Below are 27507 nucleotides of genomic sequence, written 5' to 3'. Positions count from 1 at the left end.
TACAGGCCTGTGCCATTAGGCCCAGCTTCACCCTTTATTTTGAAAGGAATTTCTATTTTCAAGAGAAGTCTTACTGTGTTCTCTCTCAGTCAGATTCACTGATGAATTGCAACTGTCAGACTTGGTTGTGGAACGTGACTCAATATATATACCATTGGTTCATCACTCATGTTTTTGATGCAGTTCTTTAGTGGTTTTATCCAGAAGTTTCTAAGTTGTGATTTGAAAGAAGTGCACAGTTTCCACTAGACCATTTTTCTCTAACTGACATTCTAAGTCTGCCCTCCTAAAATAGACTCGATCAAATTTACCACTCTCCCCCACCTGCTTTCCATAGCAGGAAAAAAATAAAAAATCGTCACAATTTTTTTCCCAATTACTATTTCTTTTGTGTGTGAGTATGTGTGGTGTGTACGGTGCCCACGTGCATAAGTGGGGAGGCCAGAGGAAGACGTGGAGCACCCTCCCTCTTCCCTGGTTAGTCATCTGTTTGTTTCCTTGAGATGGAGTCTCTCTGAGCCTGGAGCTGCTGTTTTGGGTCAGACTGGTTGACCAACTAGACACAGTGATTCCCCTGTCCCCACTCTTCTCGTGACTGGGGCTCAGGTGTGCATGGCCACACCCAGCTATTCTCATAGGTGTTGCAGAATCAAACCCGTGGCAGATCAGGCTCTCTCGGGCTCTCATGCTTTCATGGCAAGCACTCTGACCCACTAGGCAATTTCTCCAGCCTTGATGTGTTTTCCCAGTTGTGACCTAATCTGTATTTCTTGAGGAGACCTCAGAGAATTCTTATCATTCATTTATTTATTTACTTTTTATTTTTATTTTTTTAGAGAGAGAGAGAATGGTCACACCAAGGCTTCAGCCACTGCAATCAAACTCCAGACACTTGCACCACCTAGTAGGCATGCGTGACCTTGTGCTTGCCTCACCGTCTTGCATCTGGCTTACGTGGGATCTGGAGAGTAGAACATGGGTCCTTAGGCTTCGCAGGGCTGGCAAGCGCCTTAACCACTAAGCCATCTCTCCAGCCATATTTATTTATTTAAGAAAGACAGAATGAGAATGGGTGCACCAGGGCCTCTTGTCACTGCACATGAACTCCAGACACGTGCACTACTTTGTGCATCTGGTTTTACACGGATGCTGGGGGATTAAACCTGGAATGACAGGATTTGCACACAGGCGTCTTTAACCACTGAGCCATCTCTCCACCCTCAGATAATTTTTAGAAATAGCCAAAGCTCAGCATATGCTATATAGTCCTGATAGAAAGGGATGGGAAAGTATAGGTGGTATTCTGTCTCTCTCTTTCTTGTTTGACATCAAGATATTCTCATTAGCATTGGAGGAAAGGTTTAGCCATTAAGGCGTTTGCCTGCAAAGCCAAAGGACCCAGGCTCGATCCCCTAGGAGCCACATAAGCAAGATGGAGCATGTGTCTGGAGTTCATCTGCAGCGGCTGAAGGCCCTGGCATGCCCATTCTCTTTCTCTCTCTCTCTCTCTGAAATACACAAAGTAAATAAAATATTAAAAATAGAACCATAGGGCTGGAGAGATGGCTTAAAGGTTAAGGTGTTTGCCTGCAAAGGCAAAGGACCTCAGTTCGATTTCCCAGGACCCATGTAAGCCAGATATACAAGGGAGTGCATGTGTCTGGAGTTCATTTGGTGAGGCTGGAGGCCCTGGTGTGCCCATTCTCTCCCCCCCACCCCTTTGTCTGCCTCTTCCCTCTCTCACTCTCTCAAATAAATAAATAAATAATTTAAAAATAGAACAATATGTATGACATGATCTATTTTTTGTTTTAAGACATGCAGATTTTATACATTGTAGTTACGGTGTACATAACTCAAGTGTGATAGACCTACTGCTACAAAGATCATTTGGAAGGAGAGTGTGAAGTGACATCACGGTCAGATTATGGCTAACTTCACTTTAAGACATGGACATGCGGGCTGGAGAGATAGCTTAGAGGTTAAGGCGCATGCCTGTGAAACCTAAGGACCCAGGTTCAATTCTCCAGGTCCCACGTAAGCCAGATGCACGTGATGGCACATGCATCTGGAGTTCATTTGCAGTGGCTAGAGCCCCTGGTGTGCCCATTCTCTCTCCCTCTCTCTCAAATAAATAAAAGTAAAATCTAAAAAAAAAGGACATGCATTCTTAATCACAAAAATAATTTTAAAATGAACAAACCTTTTCTGAAGAAAAGCATGAAACAGGGCTGGGAGCATGGATTAGTGGAGAAAGTGCTGGCTGCCGAAGCTGGAGTACCTGAGTTCAGTCCCCAGGCCGCACACAAAAAGCCGGAAGTCATGGTGGCTTCTATAATCCCAGCACACTGACAACAAGATGGGAGGCAGAGATAGGAAAATTTCCCAGAAGCTCGTGGTGAGCACTGCGCAGACCAGCAGAACGGGAATCCATAGAGAAACGCCACCTCAGCTGAGGCAGAAAAGCCAAGACCGATCTGAAAGTGCTCCTGTGACCGCCATATGCATGCAGAGACGCACACATGCCCCCAGTGACATACATACAAACATGCGCACACCACACACATGAGCACACACATACAAAATTGAAGATATAAAAAGAAGCCAGGCGTGGTGGTGCACGCCTTTAATCCCAGCACTAGAGAGTCAGAGGTAGGAGGCTCACTGTGAGTTCAAGACCAGCCTGGGACTACAAAGTGAGTTCCAGGTCAGCCTGGGCTAGAGCAAGACCCTACCTCAAAAAAAAAAAAAAAAAATGACGAGGGCTGGAGAGATGGCTTAGTGATTAAGCACTTGCCTGTGAAGCCTAAGGACCCTGGTTTGAGGCTCGATTCCCCAGGACCCACATTAGCCAGATGCACAAGGGGACGCACGCATTTGGAATTCGTTTGCAGTGGCTGGAGGCCCTGGCGCGCCCATTCTCTCTCTATATCTGCCTCTTTCTCTCTCTGTCACTCTCAAGTAAATAAAATAATTTAAAAATGACAAAAAATAAATTATGAAACATTTCAAGTAATATTTAAAAATAAAATCAAGCTGGGCGTGGTGATGCATGCCTTTAATCCCAGCACTCAGGAGGCAGAGGTAGGAGGATCGCCGTGAGTTCAAGGCCACTCTGAGACTACAGAAGGAATTCTAGAACATCCTGAGATAGAGTAAAACCCTACCTCAAAATAAAATAAGATAAGATAAAAAATAAAAATATTAAAATATTAAAAAATAAAATAAATTAAGGGCTGGAGAAATGGCTTAGCACAAGGCACTTGTCTGCAAAGCTAAAGGACCCAGGTTTCATTCCCCAGGACCCACATAAGCCATATGCACAAGGTGGTAAAAGTAGCTGGTAAGAACTAACCTATAGGGCTGGGGAGATGGCTTAGCAGGTAAGGCGTATGCCTGCAAAGCCAAAGGATCCCGGTTCAATTCTCCAGGACCCATGTTAGCCAGATGCACAAGGGGGCACACGCGTCTGGAGTTCATTTGCAGTGGCTGGAGGCCCTGGCGCACCTATTCTTCCTCTCTCTATTTCTCTCTCTCTTAAATAAATAAAATATACTAAAAAAAATTTTAAAGGAACTAATGTATAATGAAATTGTTTTATTGTTTTTTAATTTCATGTGTGTGTATATGATGTAGTGTGCATGTGTGTATGCAGTCACACATGTGAACATGTATGAGTGCATGTATGCACATATATCTGAGCATGTGTAGAGGCCAGAGGACAACCCTGTGGGTGACCCTCGGGACACTGACCACTCCCTTGGAGACAGGCTCTTGTTGCCCTGGGAGCCAGTTGGTCTAGACGGACCGGGCAGCGCGCTCCAGGGCTCGGCCTGTCTCTGCTGCCCCAGCACAGGGGTTACAGATGGGCACCAACAGGCCTGGCACTTCTGTGTGGCTTCTGAGCATCCAGCTTGGGTCCTCATGCTTGCCAGACAGGCGCTTCACCCACTGGCTTTTACTTTAGTTATAAGTATTCCCGGTGCTTCCGGGGTAGCAGAGACCGACTGCCTTTGCTCAAAGCCCAAAGTAAACTCTACCAGAGATCAAGTTGTTTCTTCTGCAGAAGGCCGGCAGGGTTCATATTGTTGGGTTAAGGTGCTCTGACATTGTCTGTCCTGTTCTTATTTTAAATATTTGTTTACTCACTCACTCACTCACTCACTCACTTGAGAAATAATGGGCATTCCAGGGCCTCCTGTTGCTGCAAAAGAACTCCAGAGAGATGGCTTAGTGGTTAAGCGCTTGCCTGTGATGCCTAAGGACCCTGGTTTGAGGCTTCATTCCCCAGGACCCACGCTAGCCAGATGCACAAGGGGGTTCACGCATCTGGAGTTTGTTTTCAGTGGCTGGAGGCCCTGGCACGCCCATTCTCTCTATCTGCCTCTTTCTGTCTCTGCCTGTCGCTCTCAAATAAATAAATAAAAATAAACAAAAAAAAATTTTTTTAAAGAACTCCAGAGGCTTTTCATGAGTAGTAGGGAACTGAACCCAAGTTGTCAGGCTTTGCAAGCAAGTGCCTTTGACCACTGAGCCATCTCTCCAGTTCTGCCCTCTCCTTTACAGCCTCTAGTTGAGCAGGCAACGCTTATGGGAAGAAAATGGGCAGGGAATATAGTATCTCCTTATTTAGTCTGGCTGGGACCATTGAGTCTCCCTGGGTATGGAACTGTGTGACTGAACAAAAGCTTGTGTTATTTTATCTATTTTTGTGTGTGTGAAGAAGGGAGGAAGTGGATATCAGAATGAGGGATAATGCATAATGTGCCTTTCATTAACGGATTTCCTTGAATTATAAACTGTATTCAAAGCCTGTTTGGAGCTGTTTTCATTTACCAACTATTAAAGGAAATCTCTAACTTTCTTGTAGGGAAAATACTTTGAAATCCAGTTCAGCCCAGGTGGGGAACCAGATGGTGGAAAGATCTCAAACTTCCTTCTGGAAAAGTCTAGGGTGGTGATGAGGAACCCTGGAGAAAGGAGTTTTCACATCTTCTACCAGGTTTGCCTTTATGTATTTTTCTTTCTCACTATTCCTTCTTCATATTAAAAAAAAAAATGAATTTTTCCCTTCTCAGCACTCAGGTTTAGGCAGGGTAGTGTAACAAGCCCAGGAAGACGCCTCTCCATAGCGTGTGGGAGTCAGTGTACAAGAAGAGACCAAGAATGTCGGTTCCTCAGAGAGAAAATGTTCTAATTGGAATAACAAGACAAATTCTCTAGATGTTAAATAATCAAGAAAGTGTTGATATAACTTCAAAATACAAGTGGGAGTGTTTGATTCTTTGTCAAGTAGAAATTCCCATGGGGAGAGTTGCCCAGATGGTAAAGAGGGAACGCCCTGGACGGAGGGGTCAGCGCAGCTGGCAGGAAACGTCAGGATCAAGTTCTCCCAGCTCTCGGGGAGAAGGCGGACCAGGACCAGGCTGCTGGGTTTAGCTATTGGAAGGTAGCCAGGAGCGCCGTTTTGGCCAGAATAGCCCCAGGGGGATCCGAGTATGGGTGATGAAGGCTAAGCTGTGAAGAGGAAGAAGATTCTATGGCTTGAGGAAACTCAGAGCTTTTAAGCAAGGGCCAGGTTAGCCTGTGTGGACAGGGTCAGAGGACAGACGTTTGCAGTTGCAAGCGGGAGGCCGTAGGTGGTGCGGGTGGGGACAAAGAGAGAAGGGATTTTCTTCAAATTAAAAGCAAGTGGGAAAAGAACCGGGCACTGTGAAGAGCTTCTGTAGGGCTGGGCTTTTAGGTCAGAAGAGTGATTGCTAGCTTGCACAAAGCCCTGCGCGGCAACAACTCAGTACAGCAGCCCATGCCTGTAACCCTGGCACTCGGGGGGCGGAGGCAGGAGGAGCAGAGGTTTAAGTCATTCTCAGCTGCATAGGAAGTAATTCAAGGCCAGCATGGGATGCAAAGACTTGTCTTAAACAACAACAACCACAAAAATTTCAATGGGGGGGGAAAACCCAAGGGAAGCCTGATGTCACAGGGGACCTAAGTCCTCCTCAGTAATATGCAGAGGAGACCACTAGCTAGAGACAGGCCTGAGATGGGAAAGGAGGTGCTGCAGACAGAAGCATGGCTGGGCGCTGTCTCTGGGGTGAGCCCACAGCAGTGTCAGGCACGGCTTACTGAGTGGGCTGCAGGCGTCTCCTCCCGCTTCTTCTGTAACCTTTCTGTCCGTCCTGGTGGGATGGTTTGTGCCATGAATATTGGCAAGCCCTACCAATCAGGTGTTTTTTTTTTTTTTTCTTAAGAGTTGATTGTTAAACTTTTTCCAAGATGGCAAGGGATGGAGCCTTTTAAGAGGGTCTAGCTGGCATCAGTGCTTAAACAACAAGGGGCACTCCGTGGGCCAGGAGGCTTACAGGATCTATGGCCATCTTGAAATACATACCTTGGCTAAGAAGCAGGGAAGAGCCAATTCCACTTTAAAAAGAGTCATGGGCAAATTGGGCAAGAATTAAGTAGTGTTTGTGTCCTATTTTTCAAAGGGATCACAAGTGTGACATAAGGCCCTTTCATACATAGAAAGGAGAAAACTGGGCTGGAGAGATGACTTGGCGGGTAACATGCTTGCCTGCGAAGCCTAAGAACTCATGTTCAAATCTCCAGGTCCCACGTTAAGCCAGACACAGTGACAACAACATGTGCAGTGTTGCGCATGGGGGCTCATGAGTCGAGTTCGTTTGCAGTGGCTGAAGGCCCTGACACTTCCACCCCCCCCCCCACTTAAATAAATAAATAAATAAATAGAAAGGAGAAAAGTTCAACCCCATGCAGGCTTTATCAGAGTTAAGAATTGGAATTTGCTGCCTGGGAAGATGGCTCAGTAGTTAAAGGCACTTGCTTATAAAACTTGCTGGGCCAATCCAGGTGTGGTAGTGCACGCCTTTAAGAGTTCAAGACCACCCTGAGACTACATAGTGAATTCCAGGTCAGCCTGGGCTAGCGTGAGGCCCTACCTTGGAAAACCAAAAAAAAAAAAAAAAAAAACCAAACTTGCTGGGCCAGGTTCAAATCCCATGCCACCCACTTAAGCCAGACCATCTGGTGCTCATTTGCAGCAGCAAATACATGGACATGCCCATACATACACGGATACACAAATAAATAAGTAAAAAACGTTTAAAGAACTGGAATTCGAAGTGCTAACTTCTTTGTCAGGTTAAAGCTGATGTTCAAAGTCTTATCATATTCTGGGGGCTCCTAGAGTTTTGGAATGTGAGGACAGAAAGCTCTCCCCCCGCCCCCCGGGTTGTGGTCCTGGGAGCCGTGAGTGGGCTGTGGTCCCATCCCAGGAGCTGTAAGGTGGTGGTGGATGCCCACTGGCTCTCACTCATCCTGGCACCCCGCGTCTCTTGTGGCAGCTCATCGAGGGCGCCTCTGCAGAGCAGAAGCAGAGTCTCGGCATCACCAGCATGGACTATTACTACTACCTGAGCCTCTCGGGGTCCTACAAGGTGGATGAGATCAACGACAAGCGGGAGTTCCAGGAAACCCTGGTACGTGTGGGCACAGGCAGTTGCCCAGTGCTTCCCGGCCGGAGGACAATCCTTGCCAACTGAGTTACGCGCAGTGCACACGCATACTTGCCTCAGTTATCTTCTCAGGGCTGGAGCAAAATGCCCGACCACAAGCTACTTAGAGGAAGAAAGAGTTTGTTCCCAGCACTCAGGAGGCAGAGGTAGGAGGATCGCCATGAGTTTGAGACCACCCTGAGACTACATAGTGAGTTCCAGGTCAGCCTGAACTAGAGTGAGACCCTATCTCAAAAAAAAAAAAAAAAAAAAAAAGTTGTTTTAAAAACGATTGGGTGGGGAGGGAGGGAATTACCACGGGATATATTTTATAATCATGGAAAATGTTAATAAAAATTTAAAAAAAAAATGATTGGGTTTGATCCCTACCACCCTCATAAAAAGCTGGTCATGGTCATACATGCCTGTAACCCCAGTGGTGAGGGAGGATCAGAGATATCAGGATCGCTGGGGCTCCTTGGTCAGCCAGTGTAACCAAAACTCAGGGAGCTAAAGGTTCAGAAAGAGATTCTGCCTCAGGGAAATAAGATAGAAGAACAAGAGAGGAAAACACGCGACATCCTCCTCTGATCTCTACATGTGTGCATGGGGTGCACTCATCTGTGCGCGCGTGCGTGCATGTGCACAGAACAGTATGTAGACAGAAATCATAGTTCTCACAGGATACAGGATACAAGACTCAGACATGTTATTTGTTTTTACTTAATTTAACGACCTAAGAAACTAGGCTTTTTAGTGGTTCCTTAGGTATTCTAGAGATTGCTTGAAAGATACATCTATCCCTGTCCTCCACAAAAGGAGAGATCTCTTAAGACCACTTGGAGTGGCTGGAAAGAGGGCCACAGTGTCCTTGGAGGGAGCGAAGTGGCAGACAGGACTACATCCTAGGAAAGGCAGACCTGGAGCCTGTGCCCAGCTGCCAGCTCTGAGGGTCTTGCCTCCCGAGCTCTCCTGCCCATACTCCCGGAGGGTGGCTTGCTGTGTTTAAAGGCAGAACTGCCCTCCCAGAAGGACTGTTTACGAACGTATGCACGTCTGTCGGCCGGTGGTCATGTTGATGGGGGCTTCCCAACATCACTGCAGGCGAGGTGACATGCTGCCACCGTACAGCTCGGTGTGGGCGCTGTTTAGACTGATGCCAGCCTATCTGCATAACTGTCCCCCCCTCTCTCTCCCAGCACGCCATGAACGTGATCGGGATCTTCGCGGAGGAGCAGACGCTGGTGTTGCAGATCGTGGCGGGGATTCTCCACCTGGGCAACATCAGCTTCAAAGAAGTGGGCAACTACGCCGGGGTGGAGAGCGAAGAGTGTACGTAGCTCTGGCATTGTTGTTGAGTAAGGGACGTGGGTAGTTCGCTCTGACCAGAAGTGACCCACACCCCATTGCTTGGCCTAGATCTCATGAGAAATGCAAGCTGGGCGCGGTGGCGCACGCCTTTAATTCCAGCACTCGGGAGGCAGAGGTAGGAGGATTGCTGAGTTCAAAGCCACTCTGAGACTACATAGTGAGTTCCAGGTCAGCCTGGGCAAGAGGGAGACCCTACCTTGAATAATCAAAAACAAAAACAAAAAAACAACCAAGCAAACAAAAAGATCTCATGAGGAGTGCATTGGGAAGAAATGAAAAGGCATGTGTCCTGCAGAGCAAAACCACCTCAGTAGAGACTAGATCCTTCTGAGCATGTGCGCTTGTCACTTCCCTCCTTCCTCTCCTATACGGGCTCCTCATCTCCTCTCCTGTCCTCGTCCTGTGTCCTTGCCCGTCCTCTCCCCACTATCTCGCACATCTCACATTGCAGGTGACCAGTACAGTTGTTTTAACTTACTACTCATCTTGGAGAAATCTGACAGAAATTCACACTGAGGTTTAAATGTATTGCAATGAATGCAATGAAGATCAGAAGGGTGGCTGTTAACTCAAAACACTAGTCACGAATGAAAGCCTTTTCTGTCACCAGCCTGAATGGTCTGTGTTCACCTGAAGACCTTGCAAAGCGAATGGGGATGTCCTTGGGTGTGGAACGCTCACAGTTTTAGAGCTTGTTCCCCGGGTGGGGCTGCAAGATTTCCAGATATGACGCTAACTATTAGGTTAACTTTCCCAGGGGTCACCTGTAGTGATCTGTAATCCTCGGATCCAGACAGCCTGAATGACCATTTTCACTCTCTGACAAGAAATTGGGGTCCTTCCTACAGTGAGCTGTTACTGGTTTCCTGTGCCAGAGACCTACCACAAATGCTGTGACATGTGACTCTAACCTCTCGGGCATCAGCGGTTGTCCAGGCTGTTCTCAGAACCCACACACCCTTCCACCACCCAGGAAGACATTTCTTCCTTTCTCAGCATTCTTCAAGGATGATAAATTTAGATGCTTAGTAATAAATAGTATCCCACTCACTGCTGACAATGCACTGGGGATATTTCCATTCCAAATAAGGTTCTCTTTTTATACTTTTTGTTTTCTTTTCTCATAAAAGAGGGAAGTTCTGCTAACTCCTGATATCTATCTGATAAAGGCGCATGTTTACCAGGGAAGGGTGAAATGTAAAATGAAAACGTAGGGTGTCCGTGAAGCCCAGAAACATGATCAGATTGTAACTCTGTTTGTAGACTCTCTGAACTTTATCCTTGATATCGAATACCAGTGACGTATCCGGAGGGTCATCAGCACCGAGCCGTGTCGCGTTGGCAGTTCTGGTTTGGTGGGGTTGTCTGTGGGAAGAGATCGGGTTTCTTTTGCCTCTTGGAAAGTAAAACCCTTTGCTGCCCCTTTGTACTCAAGAAACAAGAAATGAACCTGAACCAGCAACCATTACCCTGGATGCCTGAGCAGCAGGGTAAGTCTGGAGTCAGCCGCCGCCTCGGCCCATGCCGAAGGCCCACACTTGGCAGCCTCCTGTGAAACTCCCTGACAAGGAGCGGAAGGCCACGCTGTAAGCCAAGAAGGCCCAACAAAGAATCACGCGCACTCCCAAGCCCTTTCCTCTTCTCAGTTCTTGGTTTTGTCGCTTGGTCATCTACGAACATGGTCAAGTGTGTGTACATGGAAGTTCTCCCATGGTTCCTGTGGAGGTTTGATTCAGGTGTCCCCCATAAACTCAGGTGTTCTGAACGCTAGGTTCCCAGCTGATGGAGATTTAGGAATCAACACCTCCAGGAGGCAGTGTATTATTGGGGGCAGGCTTATGGGTGTTATAGCCAGTTTCCCCTTGCCAGTGTTTGGCACACCCTCCTGTTCCTATTGTCTACCTTATGTGGACCAGGGGTGATGTCCACCCTCTGCTTATGCCATCATTTTACCCTGCCATCATGAAACTTCCCCTCGAGTCTGTAAGCCAAAAGAAACCTTTTATCCCACAAGCTGCTCTTGGTCAGTTGATTTCTACCAGCAGTGCGAACCTGACTGCAACAGTAAAGTGGTACTAGGGAGTGGGGTTGCTGCTAGACATGGGACTGTGTGGCTTTGACCTTTTGGAGCTGATTTTCAAGAGGCATGTGGAAGGATTTGAAACTTTGGCCTAAGAGATGCCTTGCAGTGCTGTAAGTACAGCTTGATGGACTATTCTGGTCAGAGTCGAAAGACCTGAAGGCAGTAAGAACTATGGACTGTGAGGTTTGGTTTGTGAAGGTGAGAAAGAGCTTTGCCTGGACTGGGCTAGAAGCAGTTTGTGTGAGGCTTGCTGTTATGCCTGAGTCTTGAGAAGTTGTGCAGGGTTGCTTTGCGTAGAAATGAACTGGTGTGAGTAGAGAGATATGGCACATAAAAAATGAAATCTTTGGGCCTAAATTGTGCCCATTCAGTGGCAATTGAGAGATTACAACCTTTGAGACTGGGCCAGCTGACCTGCAGTGGGGCAACAGGAAGAATGTAGACTCTTTTGAAGGGGCCTGCATGCTCAAGGAGTGTCCTGTTCTTCAAAATCTGCTGCATTCCCCCCTGGATTAACAAATTTACACTCCACCTGGTATTGTGGAGTATAAGAAATGCAGGAAAGAGAGGGTCATTGAGTTTGCAACACGGTCTTGTGTTTTGGAAATGGCCATGGGCAGTGTGAAGCAGGTTTTCTGAATGCCTGCATGGAGACAAGGTGGAACCATGAGGATGAACCATGGATTGCAGTGAAGATGCCGGGACCAGAGAACAGCTGCTAAGGAGAGCTGCCAGCCCCAGGTGAAGTTTTTTCAAGACTGTGAGTAGCCTAGCTGGAGGGGCAGAATTGGAGTACCAGAGATTTGTTGCTAGGTAGAATTATCGACTTCTCACTGACTTAAGTTGTTGGGCTTGGAGCTACAGAGTTTGATGTTTGCCCCATTTAAATCTTGGATTGGTTGAATATTTCTTTGCTATGCCCAGTGCCATCTTTTGCAGTATGAGTGTTTTTTCTGTGCCATTGTGGGTTTGGGGGGAATTGTTTGGTATTATGGTTCAGTTAAAAAAGACCATGGGTTATGGGGATGTTTGAACATCATAGTAAAAACTATGGGGTCTTTTAAGGTTGGATTGAACGCATTGCATTTTGCATCATGTATGGTTATCAGTTTATGGGAGCCAGGGGCAGAATGTGGAGGTTTAATTCAGGTGTCCCCCATAAACTTAGGTGTTCTGAATGCTAGGTTCCCAGCAAATGAATTAATGCCTCCTGGAGGCAGTGTATTGTTGGGGGTGGGTTTATGGATATGATAGCCAGTTTCCCTTTGCCAATGTTTGGCACACTTTCCTGTTGCTATTTTCTACCTTATCTTGCCCAGAGGGGTGATGTCCACCCTCTGCTCATGCCATCGTTTTCCCTGCCATCATGGAGCTTCCCCTTGAGTCTGTAAGCCAAAATAAACCTTTTTACCCACAAGCTGCTCTTGGTTGGGTGATTTCTACCAGCAATGCAGACCTGCCTGCGACAGTTCCCTTTCTCAGCAGTTGCCAGGGTTCCCAGAGATGTGTTCTGTAACAGATATGGGCAGCCATCCCTTTCCCAGCTTTTGTGTTACTGTAGGATCTCAAAACATCACACTGTGTCTGGGAGATTGTCCTCTGTCTGTTCTTTAAGCACTGCCTCCTTATTATAGCTGCCTAGTGCTCTATAGCTTGGCTACTTTAATTTACTGAGCCATCTTCGATTGCAGAGCACCACTGAAGTGAATAGCCTTGGTTCATTCCATCTTTTTATTTAAAAAAATAACTTTATTTAATTGCAAGCAGAAGGGGCTGGAGAGATGGATCAGTGGTTAAGGCATTTGCCTAATTTCAAGTAGAGAGACTGTGAATGAGAATGGACTCACTAGGGCCTCCTGCCACTGCAGACAAATTCCAGATGCATGCACGACTTTGTGCATCTGGCTTTACAGAGGTACTAGGAAATTGGTCCCAGGTTATCAAGCATTGAAAGCAAGTGTCTTTAACCACTGAGCCATCTCTCTGGCCCTCCACCTTTTTCATATCTGAATATATCTAAGAAGGAAATTTACAGAAAGGAGCCACTGTAACAGCTACCCATGCTTTATAGTTAAAGATAGCAGCTTTGGGGCTGGAGAGATGGCTTAGTGGTTCAGGCACTTGCCTGGAAGCCTAAGGACCCAGGTTCTATTCCCCAGTACCCACATAAGCCAGATGCGCAAGGCGGCACATGTGTCTGGAGTTCGTTAGCAGTGGCTAGAGACCCTGCCATGCCCATTTCTCTCTTTCTCTGCCTCTCTCTCTCTCTCATAATAATAAATAAATAAATAAATAAATAAATAAATAAATAAAAAGCTAGCAGCTCTTCCTAGCTATTTGGTACACTAAAACCAAATAGCTATTGTTGGTCCTCAGACTCAGGGCGGTCCAGGGTTTCCATAGTGAGCCTTTCTCTTGCTGAGAAGACGATCAGACCTCAACTTCTGTGCCTGGCACTGTCAACACAGTGAGTGATGTACTTTTGGACGGGGGGTGGGGGGGCTACAAATTTTGCTTGAAAAGTAAATTAACCAAATTAACACAAGAACTTTGTTGAGGGAACAGAAATACCACCTGAATAACACTGACGAGTTCAAGTACAAATGACAGCGCCCCTCCTCCACCCCGTAACCACAGACGCTCCAAACCACATTCACCTTGTCAAAGGACAACCTTGGGGTGTCATCTCGCTTTCCACCTTGTTGCTTTGTCACTGCCCACGCCGGACCGACTGGTCAGCAAGCTGTGGGGTACTCCTGACGGTTTTCCATTACCCTAGTTTTATTGCGATTATAGGCTCCCTTTATTTACATGAGTTCGGGGGATCCAAACTGTCGTCGGGCTTGCAGAGAAATCACTCTTAACCACTGAGCCATCTCCCTAGTGTGTGCTATCCCTCTCTGTCTGTCTGTCTCTCCCTCTTTCTGACAGTGTATCATGTAGCCCAGACTAGTCTGAAACTCACCATGCAGCTGAGGCTCACCTTGAACTTCTGACCCTCCTATTTCCTCCTGCATGCTGGCGTTACAAGTGAATGCCACCACACCTGGTTTGTGTGGTACTGGGGATCAAAGCCAGGCTTTGTGCCTACTGGGCAAACCCTCTAGCATCTTGAGCTCCACCCCCAGAGCCACCATCTTTTTAACTGCGTGAAAGGATTTTGTTTTGCTGTGTCTTTGGGTGTTTTTTGTTTTAGTTTTTGTTTCTCTTCCCTATACTTCACTGTACATGGAAAACTTCAATCCAACTTCTCTTTTCACTCTAAGTCTACCTTCATGAAATGAATGTGTTGAAACCTTACGGTTTACCAGGCCCATCTTGTTCCTCATGGCTGACTCCGTCTACGAGCGTGACCCCATTCTTTTCACATCAGTTACTCCTCTCCCCCCCTCTCCTCCCCAAGCCTGCACACCTCCCTGCAGCCCATGGAAATTCACAGCCGCAAGGACGGCCGGACAAGCAGCACTGCAATTTCAGCCAGGCCAGCGAGGAAGAAAATAGGAGGCCGTAAGAGCTTACGCTTGAAAACTGTGGCATGAATTTGGTCCAGAGCAAGTTCTGTGCTCCCTCTCTCGTCTGCTTAGCTGTTCCCCTCAGCTTGTGGCCCGGGCTCTTGGCCCAGCTCCACGCCTTGTTCCTGGAGCGCCTGCAGCCCATGGTGCTCACCCCCATCTGCAGAGGAGGTGCAAGAGACGGGGCTGTCACCTGTGTCCTTGGCACCCCTACACACTGTTTTGTCTCTGGAGGTTCTCAGCTATGATGTTTTGTTTTATTTTATTTTTAGCGAAGGTTGTAAAGATAATAGCATAAATAGTTTACCAGAGAGTTTAACTATAGCCCACTTTTGGCATGGTTAGGGCTTGGGAGAATCCTGTATTTACAAATTGGACTGACTCCTCATTGTATAAAGATGTTCACGGTGTAGTTCCCAGGAATCCGAGCAACTCCGGGTGACTATGCTGTAAAGAGTTTTGCTGTTTTGAGGTAGCATTTCACTCGCCCAGGCTGACCTGTCCTCGCTCTCTTGCCCAGGCCGGCCTCAAACTCAAGGCAGTCCTCTCGGCCTCCTCAGTGCTGGGATTATAGCCATGAGCCTCCATACCCAGCTTTTTTTTTTAACTTTTTATTAACCTTCATACATATAGACAATCTACCATGGTCTCAATGCCCTCATACTACCCTCCCTTTTCCACATCCAAATCTCCCCTCCGCTGAGCCCTTTCTTTCCAACTAGTCTGTCTTTCACTTTGATGTCGTCATTTTTTCCCTCCTATTATGCAGGTCTTGTGTTGGTAATAACCCCCCCCACCAATCTGGCTCTTACATTCTTTCTGCCACCTCTTCTGCAATGGTCCCTGAACCTTGGAGGGTGTGATAGAGATGTCTCCGTGCTAAACACTCCATTGTCACTTCTCCTCAGCAGGGTGTCACTGTATAGCCCAAACTGTCCTTGAACTTGGAATCCTCCTGTTTCTACCTCCCCAGTGCAGTGTGTGACACCGTTCTCAAAGTCTCTAGCATACTCTTTTGATAGGCAAGTTGTGGTAAACTTCAGTGCTGAAAAGGAAGGCTCGTTTCCAAGTTCAGAATTTTCATTTGCATCCATAAAAATCCTTCATTCTTTGGGCCAGGCATGGTGGTGCACACCTTTAATCCCAGTACTCGGAAGGCAGAGGTGGGAGGATCGCTGTGAGTTCAAGACCACCCTGAGACTCCATAGTGAATTCCAGGTCAGCCTGGGCTAGAGCGAGACCCTTGAAAAAACAAAAAAGAAAAAAAAATCCCTCATATTGGGGAAAACTGAGTGTTCTTTCATGTACAGAAGAGTGTTACTTACCCATATTGGAGCATTTTGGTCAGAAATGAAGGTCACCCCATTTGTACCCATGGCCCTTCTCCTTGTTAGTTTCATAGAGTGAAATAGATCCCCATACCTACTGGAGTTTTAGCTTTTCTTTTTTTGGTGTTTTGTTTTCAAGATAGAGTCTTACTCTAGCCTAAGCTGACTTGGAACTCACTCTGTAATCCCAGGCTGACATTGAACTCACAGGAATATTCCTACCTCTACCTCCCTAGTGCTGGGATTGAAGGTGTGCACCACCACACCCAGAGTCTTGGATTTTCTACTTGAAAACCAAAGAATGCAATGTGATGAGACTGCCATTAATCCCTCCATTTCACTCTAAAGGTGTCTTAAGAGGACTCTTATTGTAATGTATCTCTTTAAAAACTAGTGGGAGCCCATTCTCTTCCTCCTCCTCCTCTTCTTTTTCCTCCTCCTCCTCCTCCTTCTTTAACTTACTCTCACTCTCAAAAGAAAGAAAGGGGGCTGGGGAGATGGCTTAGCAGTTAAGGCACTTGCCTGCGAAGCCTGAGGACCCAGGTTCGATTCCCCAGAACCCACGTAAGCTGGATGCACAAGATGGCACATGCATCTGGCATTTGTTTGCAATGGCTAGAGGCTTCTCTCTCTCCCTCTCCCAGCCTCTTTCATTCACTCAAATAAATAAATAAAAAATATTTTAAAAACCAGTGAGAGCCAGACATGGTGGCCCACACCTTTAGTCCCAGCACTGTGGGAGGTTGAGAGGTGAGGATTTCCCCCCTGATTTCAAGGCTGGCATGGAACTACAGAGTGAGTTCCAGTTCAGCCTGGAAGAGAATGAGACCCTACCTCAAAGAAACAAAATCAATCAACCAATAAAATAATGGGCTGGGGCTGGAGAGATGGCTTAGCAGTTAAGCCCTTGCCTGTCAAGCCTAAGGACCCCGGTTCGAGGCTCGATTCCCCAGGACCCACGTTAGCCAGATGCACAAGGGGGCGCACGTGTCTGGAGGTCCTTTGCAGTGGCTGGAGGCTGTGGCTGCCCATTGTCTATCTATCTGCCTCTTTCTCTCTCTGTCCGTCGCTCTCAAATAAATAAATAACAAAAAAATTTTTAAAATATAATGGGCTGGAGAGGTGGCTCAGTGGTTAAAGGCACTTGCTTACAAAGCCTGATGGCCTAGGTTCAGTTCCCCCGTACCCACATAAAACCAAATGCACAAAGTGGTGCATGTGCCTGGGGTTCATTTGCAGTGGCAAGAGGCTCTGTAGTACCTATATTCATTTTTTTCCTCTCTCTTTCTCTCCTTACAAATAAATGAATGAATAAGCATGTTTAAAAATAAAAACCAGGAGTTGGAAAGATGGCTTAGTGGTTAAGCACTTGCCTGTGAAGCCCAAGAACACTGATTTGAAGCTTGGTTCCCCAAGACCCACATAAGCCAGATGCACAAGGTTGCACATGCATCTGGAGTTCGTTTGCCGTGGCTGGAGGCCCTGGTATGCCCATTCTCTCTCTCTTTCTCTCTCTAGCTATCTATCTATCTGCCTCTTTCTCTCTCAGTCTGTCATTCTCAAATAAATAAAAATAAACAAAATTTAAAAATAAAAACCAGTGGAACATGTTAGTACATGCCTGTAATCCCAGCACTCAGAGGGCAAAGGTAGGAAGATCATCACAAGTTTGCAGCTACCCTGAGACTACATAGTGAATTCCAGGTCAGCATGGGATAGAGTGAGACCCTACCTCAAAAAACCAAAAAATAAAAAATAAAAAAAAAAGAGGAAGCACCAGAGGGACAACAGCTGAGGTTGTCCCCTGGCCTCTACATTCCTGTGGGCATATGTGCCCCACATTCAAACACAACAGTGCACATACATGACCTTGTAAAAAAGAATGAACTAGAATAAGGAACCCCCCCCTTTGCCTCTTACTCTTACGTAAATTCAAGGACCCCCCACCCAACATTGAAAAACATCCTAAACTCCTTGTCTTTTAAAAAAATTATTTATTTACTTATTTTTTTTTAAAGAGAGAGGGAGAAGGAGAGGGAGGATGGACACACCAGCCTTCAGGCACTGCAGATGAACTCCAGAGGGACACACCACCTTGTGTATCTGGCTTACGTGGATCATAGGGAGTTGAACTTGGGTCCTTTGGCTTTGCAGGCAAACGCCTTAACCGCTGAGCCATCCCTCCAACCCTGTTGTTTGTTTGTTTTGTTTTGTTCTTTATTTCTAGCAATAGCAGCTAGTGGTCTGCAGAGTAGACCACATCCCAGCCCTGTCTCCCGCCTTCCTGCCTCCTTCTCTCTGCAGTCACTTCTACTTCTCCGCATCTGTGCACATCCTGTCCGCCCTTCTAGGACTGTTACTTTGTTGCATTTGCCGTCGCACTGCTGAACCAACATCCGACCAGAAGCAGCTTGTGGGAGGAAAGGGTTTGTTTCAGGCTTACAGAATCCAGGGGCAGTTCTGTTAATGGCAGAAGAAGCTGGAGAGAGAGAGATGAATGAAAGAAAAACACAGCCAGCAAGTGCTGACCAGCAGAGCACCAGCTGCTCTGGACATACCTTAGGGCTGGACTTAACATACCTGCATGTTCAAACCACCACCTTCACCTGCGTCAACGTAACATACATGCACATTCAAACCACCACATTGCCCTGGTCAGCTTCCCCAGCAAGCAGTGCTGTCTCCCAGCTCTCAATTCTTCCTGAGCTTCTGTTCTGTCTGGAGCATAAGTTCATCTCTTTAAGATGCTCTTCACTTAGGAAGCCATCTCTGCCCCATCTACATGGTCTGTAGGGTTTGGTACTTTTCTTGCATCCTCTCTCCTCTTTTGAAGTCCTCCGTGTGGCAAGCTCTTTATAAATAGGGGGTTGCTTGTAATTACTGGTTAGTGATAACAGGTGTTTCAAGTTTCCTGGACATGAGACAGTGGAAACTTTGCCAAAGCAACGTTTGTTGACCGAGTTCCTTCCAGGCTGTCTTGCTGCATGCATGTGCAGAGAAATGTCCACTTTGGGCATTTCACTGTGACCTCAGCAGGGTGTTTCCCGCTGGCCATCTTTCTTGGATCACTGCTTGGTGTGGTTGCAAGTCTTAGTCATCATAGGAATCAATTTCTGCAATAAAACAACAGAGAAAAACAAACAGGGTGTTCTCAGCGTTGCCTTCCCTGGGGTGAACAGTGTGGGAGACTAACAAGGTGCCGGGTGCCTGCCCACACCTGCAGACGCTCACACAGACACCTGCGTGTGGGCAGGAGGTGAACGGTGACCGTTCTGAAAGGCTGTCATGTTTTATGTTCCACAGTTTTGGCTTTTCCTGCGTATCTGTTGGGCATAAACCAGGACCGGTTAAAAGAGAAACTAACGAGCCGGCAGATGGATAGCAAGTGGGGCGGCAAATCCGAGTCCATCCACGTGACCCTCAACGTGGAGCAGGCCTGCTACACCAGGGACGCGCTCGCCAAAGCCCTGCACGCCCGCGTCTTCGATTTCTTGGTCGATGTAAGTAAATGTAGACTGGATAGAGTGATGTTCCGCACCTTAGTGTGAGGGAGTGAAATTGGCCGGACTTTGTTTTCCTCTTTGTGTTCACTCCTTTTCATCCTTTCCTTGCCCCTACCCCATGCTGCTGTTGGACCCTGAATCCCACTTCTAGAACGGTCCAACAAGACACATTAGCTAAACCTAATAGTAGCCGTTTCTTCTCTCAAAAACATTTCACAGGGCTGAAGAGATGGCTTAGCAGTTAAGGCGTTTGCCTGCAAAGCCTAAGAACCCATGTTCGACTCTCCAGGTCCCACGTAAGCCAGACACACAAGGTTGTGCGAGCTCACAAGGTCGCACATGGACAGGCACACAGTGTGATGCACCCATCTGGAGTTCGAGTACAGTGGCTGAGGCTCTGGTGTGCCAATTCTCTCTCTCTACCTCTCTCTTTTCTCTCTCTCTCTCTCTCTCTCTCTCTCTCACACACACACACACACACACACACACATTTTTTTAAAAAAGGCCAGCCAGGCGTCGTGGCGCAGTGGGTGCGGTGCCATGCAGGCACGAGGCCCTCAGCCCAAACCCACAGAACCCGCATAAGAAGGCTGGATGTGGTAGCATGTGCCCGTAATCCCAGGGCTAGGGAGACAAGGACAGGACGGCCCCAGGGGGCTTACAAACTAGCTTCAGGGAATCAGGACGCCGGGTCCTCTGGTCCCCAAAGCACATTGTTATGTGATCATTAAACGGCTGCTGAGTTGGGGACAGAGGAAGTGATAGTTATGGATTTTGTAATGGCACCCCATGCCAGATAGGATTTTACTTCCATTGGCCAAGATGGCATTTTTTTCCAAGCCTTCCTGAGAAGAGCTAACTCTGCCAGAAATTAACGGTTAAAACTTATTGATAATTCTTCCTTGAGAATACAGAATGGATTCCAGGTCAGCCTGGGGTGGAGTGAGACCCTACCTCGAAAAACCAAAAGAAAAAAAAAACTTATGACAATTCTTATACATGTGTATAGTGAATTTTGATCGTATGCCTTTCCTGTTACCTTTTGTTTGTGTTCTACCCCTTCTGCTGAACTCCCTTCTACTTCCAAACTAGTTCCTCTTTTTTGTTTTTTTTATTTGGTTTGGGTCTCACTGTGGCTCAGGCTGACCTGGAATTCACTGTGTAATCTCAGGGTGGCCTCAAAATCACGGCAATCCTCCTACCTCTGCCTCCTGAGTGCTGGAATTAAAGGCGTGCACCACCATGCCGGGCCCCTCTTCTATTTTGATGTCTTTTATTTTTCTACTTTTGTGATCCACTGGGTTTAATTAGGGTGCTTACATAAGCATGGCTGAGTGGTATGTCGCTGAATATGGGCAACTTACCAATGCCTACAGCACTAAAGAAGATGCCCTCCCCCCCCCCCCCCCCCGCCTATGACCATTAGCTCCCCAGGGAGGGGTGGAAGCAAGTACTCAAGCCTTTTGTTTATTTTATTATTTTATTTATTCGAGAGGGAGATAGAAAGAGGCAGATAGAGAGAGATAATGGGCACACCAGGGCCTCTAGCCGCTGCAAATGAGCTCCAAACACATGTACTACCTTGTGCATCTGGCTTATGTGGGTTCTGGGGAATCTAACCTGGATCCTTAGGCTTCGCAGCCAAAGGCCTTAACCACTAAACCATCTCTCCAGCCCACTCAAACCTTTTTAAAGCTACCATTCACCTGTCTTCATGCTGTCCTGTTTCCAGCAGGCAGTGTATTTGCTATCTAGTTTCCCTTGACCCATCCCCACCATGCCTGTTTCAATGTGAATAAAAGTCAACTGCCAGGCTGGAGAGATGGCTTAGTGGTTAAAGCACTTGCCTACAAAGACAAGGGACCCTGGTTCAATTCCCCAGTACCCAAGTAAGCCACATGCACAAGGTGGTGCATGTGTCTGGAATTCACAGTCCTGCCAATTCTTTCCTTCTCTCTTCCTCCCCCCCCCTCCCCTCTCTCTCTCTCTCTCTCTCTCTCTCTCTCTCTCTCTCTCTCTCTCTCTCTCGCTCTCTCTCTCTTTCCCTTTCTCATAAAGAGTCAGTTACCCTGTGTTAACTCTCTTGTAGTCCATCAACAAAGCCATGGAGAAGGACCATGAAGAGTACAACATTGGAGTCCTGGACATCTATGGCTTTGAAATATTCCAGGTAAGGCCAGTGTATATCACCAATGATTGGAGGGGAAGGTGGCATATTTTATCATCTTGACTGAAGGAAAGAAGTTCCAGCAATGAAATGCCTTTATGAGTTCTTCATGGGCCTTGACCAACTTAGTTTCTCCTAAAAATAAACAGTTTCTGTGAAGGCTTTTTCACGTCAAGACATTTCTCTGCGTCACCAAGAAAGGACTTTTAACTGATTTTGCAAAATAATTATAGACAAGGACTTTATTTTTTTTTTCTTTTCCCCCAGAAAAATGGCTTTGAACAGTTCTGCATCAATTTTGTGAATGAGAAGCTACAGCAGATTTTTATTGAGCTGACCCTAAAGGCAGAGCAGGTGAGCGGTTCCTCCTACTCCATCCTGTTCTTTTTCTGACTCACAGGAAAGGGCATCGCTTTTTCTTTTGATAATAGATTCAGGTTTAAGTCTCGTATTAGGAAGTGTCCCTAATAAAGTTCTGTAGTGAAACCATATGCCACTGCGGCCTTTTAGCCTCTGAAATGTAAATACCATCTGTTGCGTTTCCTTTTTCCTCCTGCAAATGATGCTACAGAGCTGGCCTAATGAATGCTTTCACTCCTCTGGCTCACTGACCGAGGGACAGTTGAGAGCCCCAGTTCCAGCCTAGGTTTGTCTGTGCATATTCTGCATTCCAACTTGCTTTTCCCTGATTTGCAACTCCCAGTCTTCCCTGAAAGTATATGTCATTTAAAAAATATTTTATTGATTTTCAAGGAGGGGGAGAGAGAGATAGAGAATGGTGTGGCTGGAGAGATGGCTTAGTAGTTAAGGCACTTGTCTGCCAAGCCTAAGGACTCATGTTCTCTTCAGGTCCCACGTAAGCCAGACGCACAAGATGATGCAAGCGCACAAGGTCACACATGCACACTAGGTGGCACATGTGTCTAGAGCATAATCACAGTGGATGGAGGCCCTGGTGCGCCCATTCTCTCTCTCTTCCCCTTCCCTCTCATAAAAAAAAAAAAAAATGCCAGTCTATTGGGCTTGCCTCAGGAAGAGAGAGAGAGAGAGAGAATGGGTGTTCCAGAGCCTCCAATTGCCACAAATAAACTCCAGATGCATGCACTACCCTGTGCATTGGGCTTTACGTGGGTACTGGGGAATTGAATCTGGGTCATTAGGCTTTGCAGGCAAGTGCCTGAACCATTGAGCCATCTCCAGCCCCAGTATATTTTTTCATTTTAGTTCTTCTTTGAGTTCCATCTCCCTTATACTTTATTCTGAAAGGGGAGTACAGGGTCCATCCTATTCTGGGTGCCATGTTTGTTTAGATTCCTGGGGGCCCCCATAATAAAGTGCAAAGTGGGGGAGCTTGCAAGGCAGAAATTTCTTTTCTTACAGTCAGTGCTAGGTTGGAGTCCCTTCAAGGGCTCAAGGGGAGAGCCCTTCCTCACATGTTTCCTCTGCCACCTCCTGGTGGCTCTTGGCATTCCGTGGCTGTGGTGGTGTTAACGCTTGTCTCTGCGTTGCTGTCCAAACCTCCCTCTCCTTTCTCGTGAGGCACAGTGTGGATGGAGAGCTCGCATGATGTCCAGGGTGATGTAATCAAGAGCGTCTTACGGAGTCATACCTAAAAGGCCCTATTTCCAAACACTGTATTCTGAGGTCCTGGGCAGATGTGACATTTGGGGGGATAGTACATATATCAAAAGCTGCCTGTGGGCATGGGCGGCATTTAGTTATTGAATCCTAGCCTTCCACCACCACGGAGCAACCAGCGGCTGACAGACAAAGAAGAGGTTGGTGGGGGCAGAGATGAAGGAAGTAAATTGGACTGGATCATATAGATATTGTACCACATTTTATGAGTTTAAGACTAGCCTGGTCACACAAGAAAGCTGGGCTAACAGTGAGGATAGAGAAAGAGAGAGAGAGAACACATGAAAGCTCAGTCAACCATGGTAGCAGTAGGGCTAGAGTCACGGGGAGGGAGTTGAAGATTCGGTATATATTTTGCCGAGGGCAGCCAAAAGGACACATTCAAAATAATTAGCAATTTGCCAGGCTGATGGCGCACGCCTTTAATCCCAGCACTCAGGAGGCAGAGGTAGGAGGATCTCTGTGAGTTCGAGGCCACCCTGAGACTACATAGCAAATTCCAGGTCAGCCTGAGCTAGAGTGAAACCTTTCCTAAGGAAAATTTAAAAAAAAAAAAAAATTAGCAATTAGCCAAGAGTTATCACGCTGACTCCTGGGCTTTGAAGCTTGAAGAACAAGTCTATTGGTAGGACTGCAACCTCTAACTAGAGTTGTTGGCTGGAGACACAATGGGAGATAGGTCAGAACTCGTGCACATATGAGAAGTTTCCCATGTACCACCTGGAGATGCCAGTACGGGGAATACATATGAGTGTGGGACTCAGCGTCAAGGTCTACACCAGAGCAATACATTCACTGGCCATTAGCTTGCGTTATTCAAAACTATGAGTTTGGGCTGCAGAGATGCTCAGTGGTTAAGGTGTTTGCCTGCAAAGCCTAATGACCCGGGTTCGATTTCCTAGTACCCACATAAAGCCAGATATACAAAGTGGCACATGCTTGTGGAGTTTGTTTGCAATGCCTAGAGGACCTGGTGTACCCATTGTCTTTCTCTCTCCCTCCCTCTCTCTCTCTCTCTCTCTCTCACTCTTTCTCTCATAAATAAATAAAAAGGTACTTTTAAAAGACCATGGGGAGCTGTGCGTGGTGGTGCACGCCTTTAATCCCAGCACTCGGGAGACAGAGGTAGGAGGATTGCCGTGAGTTCAAGGCCACCCTGAGACTACATAGTGAATTCCAGGTCAGCCTGGACCAGAGTGAGACCCTACCTCGGAAAACCAAAAATACATAAATAAATAAATAAAAGACCATGGGGCTGACTAAAGGCACTTATAGAAGAAAAAAATCATTAAGCTATGAAATGTTCTATTCCAATCTCCTGTTAGAAAACAGGAATTACAGGGGCTAGGGAAATGGCTTAGCAGTTAAGGTATTTGCCTGTGAATCCTAAGGACCCTGGTTCAGTTCCCCAGGATCCACATAAGCCAGATGCACAAGGGGACCCATGCATTTGGAGTTCGTTTGCAGTGGCTGGAGGCCCTGGCACACACATTCTCTCTTTCTCTTTCTACTTCTTCCTCTCTCTCTCCCTCTCAAACAATAAATAAATAAGTAAAATATTTTTAAAAAAATAAAAGAAAATAGGAATTACAGTTTTTGCTGTTGGTGAAGGGCATCAAGTCTCTCCTTTCATGATTGATGTGAGCTCTTGATTTTTGTCATCCAGGAAGAATATGTTCAAGAGGGGATAAGATGGACACCCATCGAGTACTTTAATAACAAAATCGTGTGTGACCTCATAGAAAACAAAGTTGTAAGTATTAGCTTGGTGTGTCTGCTGGAGGATCTCTTGATGTAGCTCTTCCAGGTTCTGTCAAATGAGCTTTTGGTCTCCGTGTCCTGTGGCATTGCTTTATGACAGGCAAGGTAACCACCCTGGCTCAGAACTTCAGCATTGGCCTTAGTTTTGTGCAAATGTGTGTTTGTGCATGGCTATAGAATGGTTGGGTTTTGTTCTTGTCGCACATGTGGGCATGTGCAAAATTAAAATTGCAGCTCCTAAGCGGAAGTCTTTACCGAATTCTAGAAGACAGCTGGGGTTGATGACGTAGCCGAGAAGTCATGGCCTGTGAAGACGTAGATGGGCCGTGACTTTGAGTCCATACAGCTTCTAGGACTGAAGTGGAAGAAATGGTTTCAAAGAAAACAAAACCCATGTACGTAGAGATCACTATCGGACTTTTTTTTTCCTTTAGTTTTTTGAGGTAGGGTCTCACTCTAGCCCAGGCTGACCTGGAATTCACTATGTCATATGTCGTCTCAGGGTGGCCTTGAATTCATGGTGATTCACCTACCTCTGCCTCCCAAGTGCTGGGATTAATGGCGTGCACCACCACGCCCAGCTTTTTTTTTTTTAATAAAAGCCAAAATCTGGAAACACTAAAAATATCCTTAGACAGCCCAGTCATCCCATAAACCAGAGCAGAGCAGGGACATCGTATGAAGAAAATGTAAACCACCAGGAATATTTGGAAAGCAGTGCTATGTGGAGAAAACACAATGGTGATTGAGAGGGGCAGGGATATGATGGAGAGTGGAGTTGCGAAGGGGAAAGTGAGGCAGGAGGGAATTATCATGGTTTATTGTCTATAATTATGGAAGTTGTCAATAATTAAATACAAAGAAAAAGCCCAGTGCATGGTAGAATGTATGGACTCTTAACTGTAGAGTGGGTGGAAGGCTGAAGGAAAATATTCAGATATGAATTAAGGTCAAAGGGGAAAAAATGTTTTCTTTCGAGTGGTTAAAATCAACCTAGTGGAAAACAGTGCCTCTGGAGAAAACCTGAGGGATTTAAAGAGGCAGAGAGAGAGAGAGAATGTGTGCACCAGGGCCTCCAGCCACTGCAAACGAACTCCAGATGCGTGCGCCCCTTTGTGCATCTGGCTAACGTGGGACCTGGGGATTCGAACCTAAGTCCTTTGGCTTTGTAGGCAAAATGCCTTAGCCGCTAAGCCATCTCTGTGGAAGGAGAGGCTGGCTGTGAAGACGGTACCTCAGGTTGAGGGAGCAGTTTCGGGGCTTAGGAAATGTCCCGACAGGCACTGTATGTGTTGCAAGATGAGTCAGTGACTGGGCTCTGCCTTCTTGGTCCCAACAGAACCCTCCGGGCATCATGAGCATCCTGGACGACGTGTGTGCCACCATGCACGCCGTGGGCGAGGGCGCCGACCAGACGCTGCTGCAGAAACTGCAGATGCAGATCGGGAGCCACGAGCACTTTAACAGCTGGAGCCAGGGTTTCATCATCCACCACTATGCGGGGAAGGTGGGCGCCACCGTCCCTCTGGCCGGCATCGCTCTGCTCTGCCTTAGTATTTAGCTGCTAATATTTTATTTGTTTATCGAGAAAGAGAGAGAGGGAGAGAGAATGAGTGCGCCAGGGCCTCCAGCCACTGCAAACGAACTCCAGACAGTGCGCCCCCTTGTGCATCTGGCTAACGTGGGTCCTGGGGAATCGAGCCTGGGTCCTTTGGCTTTGGAGGCAAATGTCTTAGCCACTAAGCCATCCCTCCAGCCCTTATTACTTTTTTTTTTTAATCTGTATGTATGTTCGGGGGTGCATGAGTGGGTATATTCATGTCCCTGTGTGTGTGTGCACGTGTGTATCTGAGTGAGCATGGAGGCCAGACATTGATGTCACATAGGTCTTCCTCATTCACTCTCTACCCTATTATTTTTGGCATGTGTGTGCAAATGCATAGAGTATGTGCAGCATGACTGTGTGTGTAGTGTGTGCACATGTGTGTGCAGAGGCCAGAGACTAGCACTGAGTGTCCACTGCTTCTCATTCATCTGCCTGGTTCCGTGAGACAGAGTCTCTCACCCAACCCAGAGTTGCCATTTGTCACCACTGGGACAGGATGGCCGCAGTAAGCCCAAGTGACTCTCCCATCTCCACCCCCTGCAGGAACAGGGTTACTAGGCTGCAGCGTCTAGGGCCACCTCACCCCAAACGTGCCTGATGTAGGAATGGGGTCACAGCCGTTTACATGGGTGCCGGGGAACAGAACCCAGGTGGTCTTGTGCTTGTGCAGCAAGCGCTCAACCGCTGAGCCCCACCTTCCCATCCCCTCAACCTTATTTTTGTTTTTGTTTTTGTGACAGAGTCCCCCATTCAGTCTAGAGCTCCCCCATTCAGCTGGGCAGGCTGGTCAGCAAGCCCCAGCGATCATCCCGCCTCCCCGGCCTCAGCACTGGGATTGCGGGCCCACATCACTGTACCCTGCTTTCACCTGGGTGCTGGGTGTCTGCACCCACATCCCCACGCTTGCACGGCGAGCACGCTACCCACTGGGCAGCCATCTTCCCAGCCCTGTGATCCATCTTAGCGTCTCCCCATTTTGAGCCCTTAGATGTGTAGTCTGTTTTCTCATGAGAATGTTGAAATC

At 47.1% G+C, this 27507-nt stretch overlaps 1 protein-coding gene across 2 annotated transcripts in view; it reads left to right on the top strand.

The window, feature by feature from the left end:
• Myo1e (myosin IE) overlaps positions 1-27507 on the top strand; it is a 212607-nt gene that overhangs the window by 130196 nt on the left and 54904 nt on the right. For both annotated transcript variants that reach the window (XM_045160389.1, XM_045160388.1), the window contains exons 7-14: positions 4871-5002; positions 7365-7499; positions 8714-8846; positions 19112-19308; positions 21401-21481; positions 21746-21832; positions 24783-24869; positions 26217-26384. In XM_045160389.1, the coding sequence (XP_045016324.1) occupies positions 4871-5002; positions 7365-7499; positions 8714-8846; positions 19112-19308; positions 21401-21481; positions 21746-21832; positions 24783-24869; positions 26217-26384 (1020 nt within the window). The remainder of the gene's footprint in view (positions 1-4870; positions 5003-7364; positions 7500-8713; positions 8847-19111; positions 19309-21400; positions 21482-21745; positions 21833-24782; positions 24870-26216; positions 26385-27507) is intronic.

Source organism: Jaculus jaculus, chromosome 10, assembly GCF_020740685.1.
Source record: "Jaculus jaculus isolate mJacJac1 chromosome 10, mJacJac1.mat.Y.cur, whole genome shotgun sequence".
NCBI classification, from domain to species: Eukaryota; Metazoa; Chordata; class Mammalia; order Rodentia; family Dipodidae; genus Jaculus; species Jaculus jaculus.
Note: the sequence above shows the minus strand (reverse complement) of the source record. Positions and strands in the feature narration are given on the sequence as shown.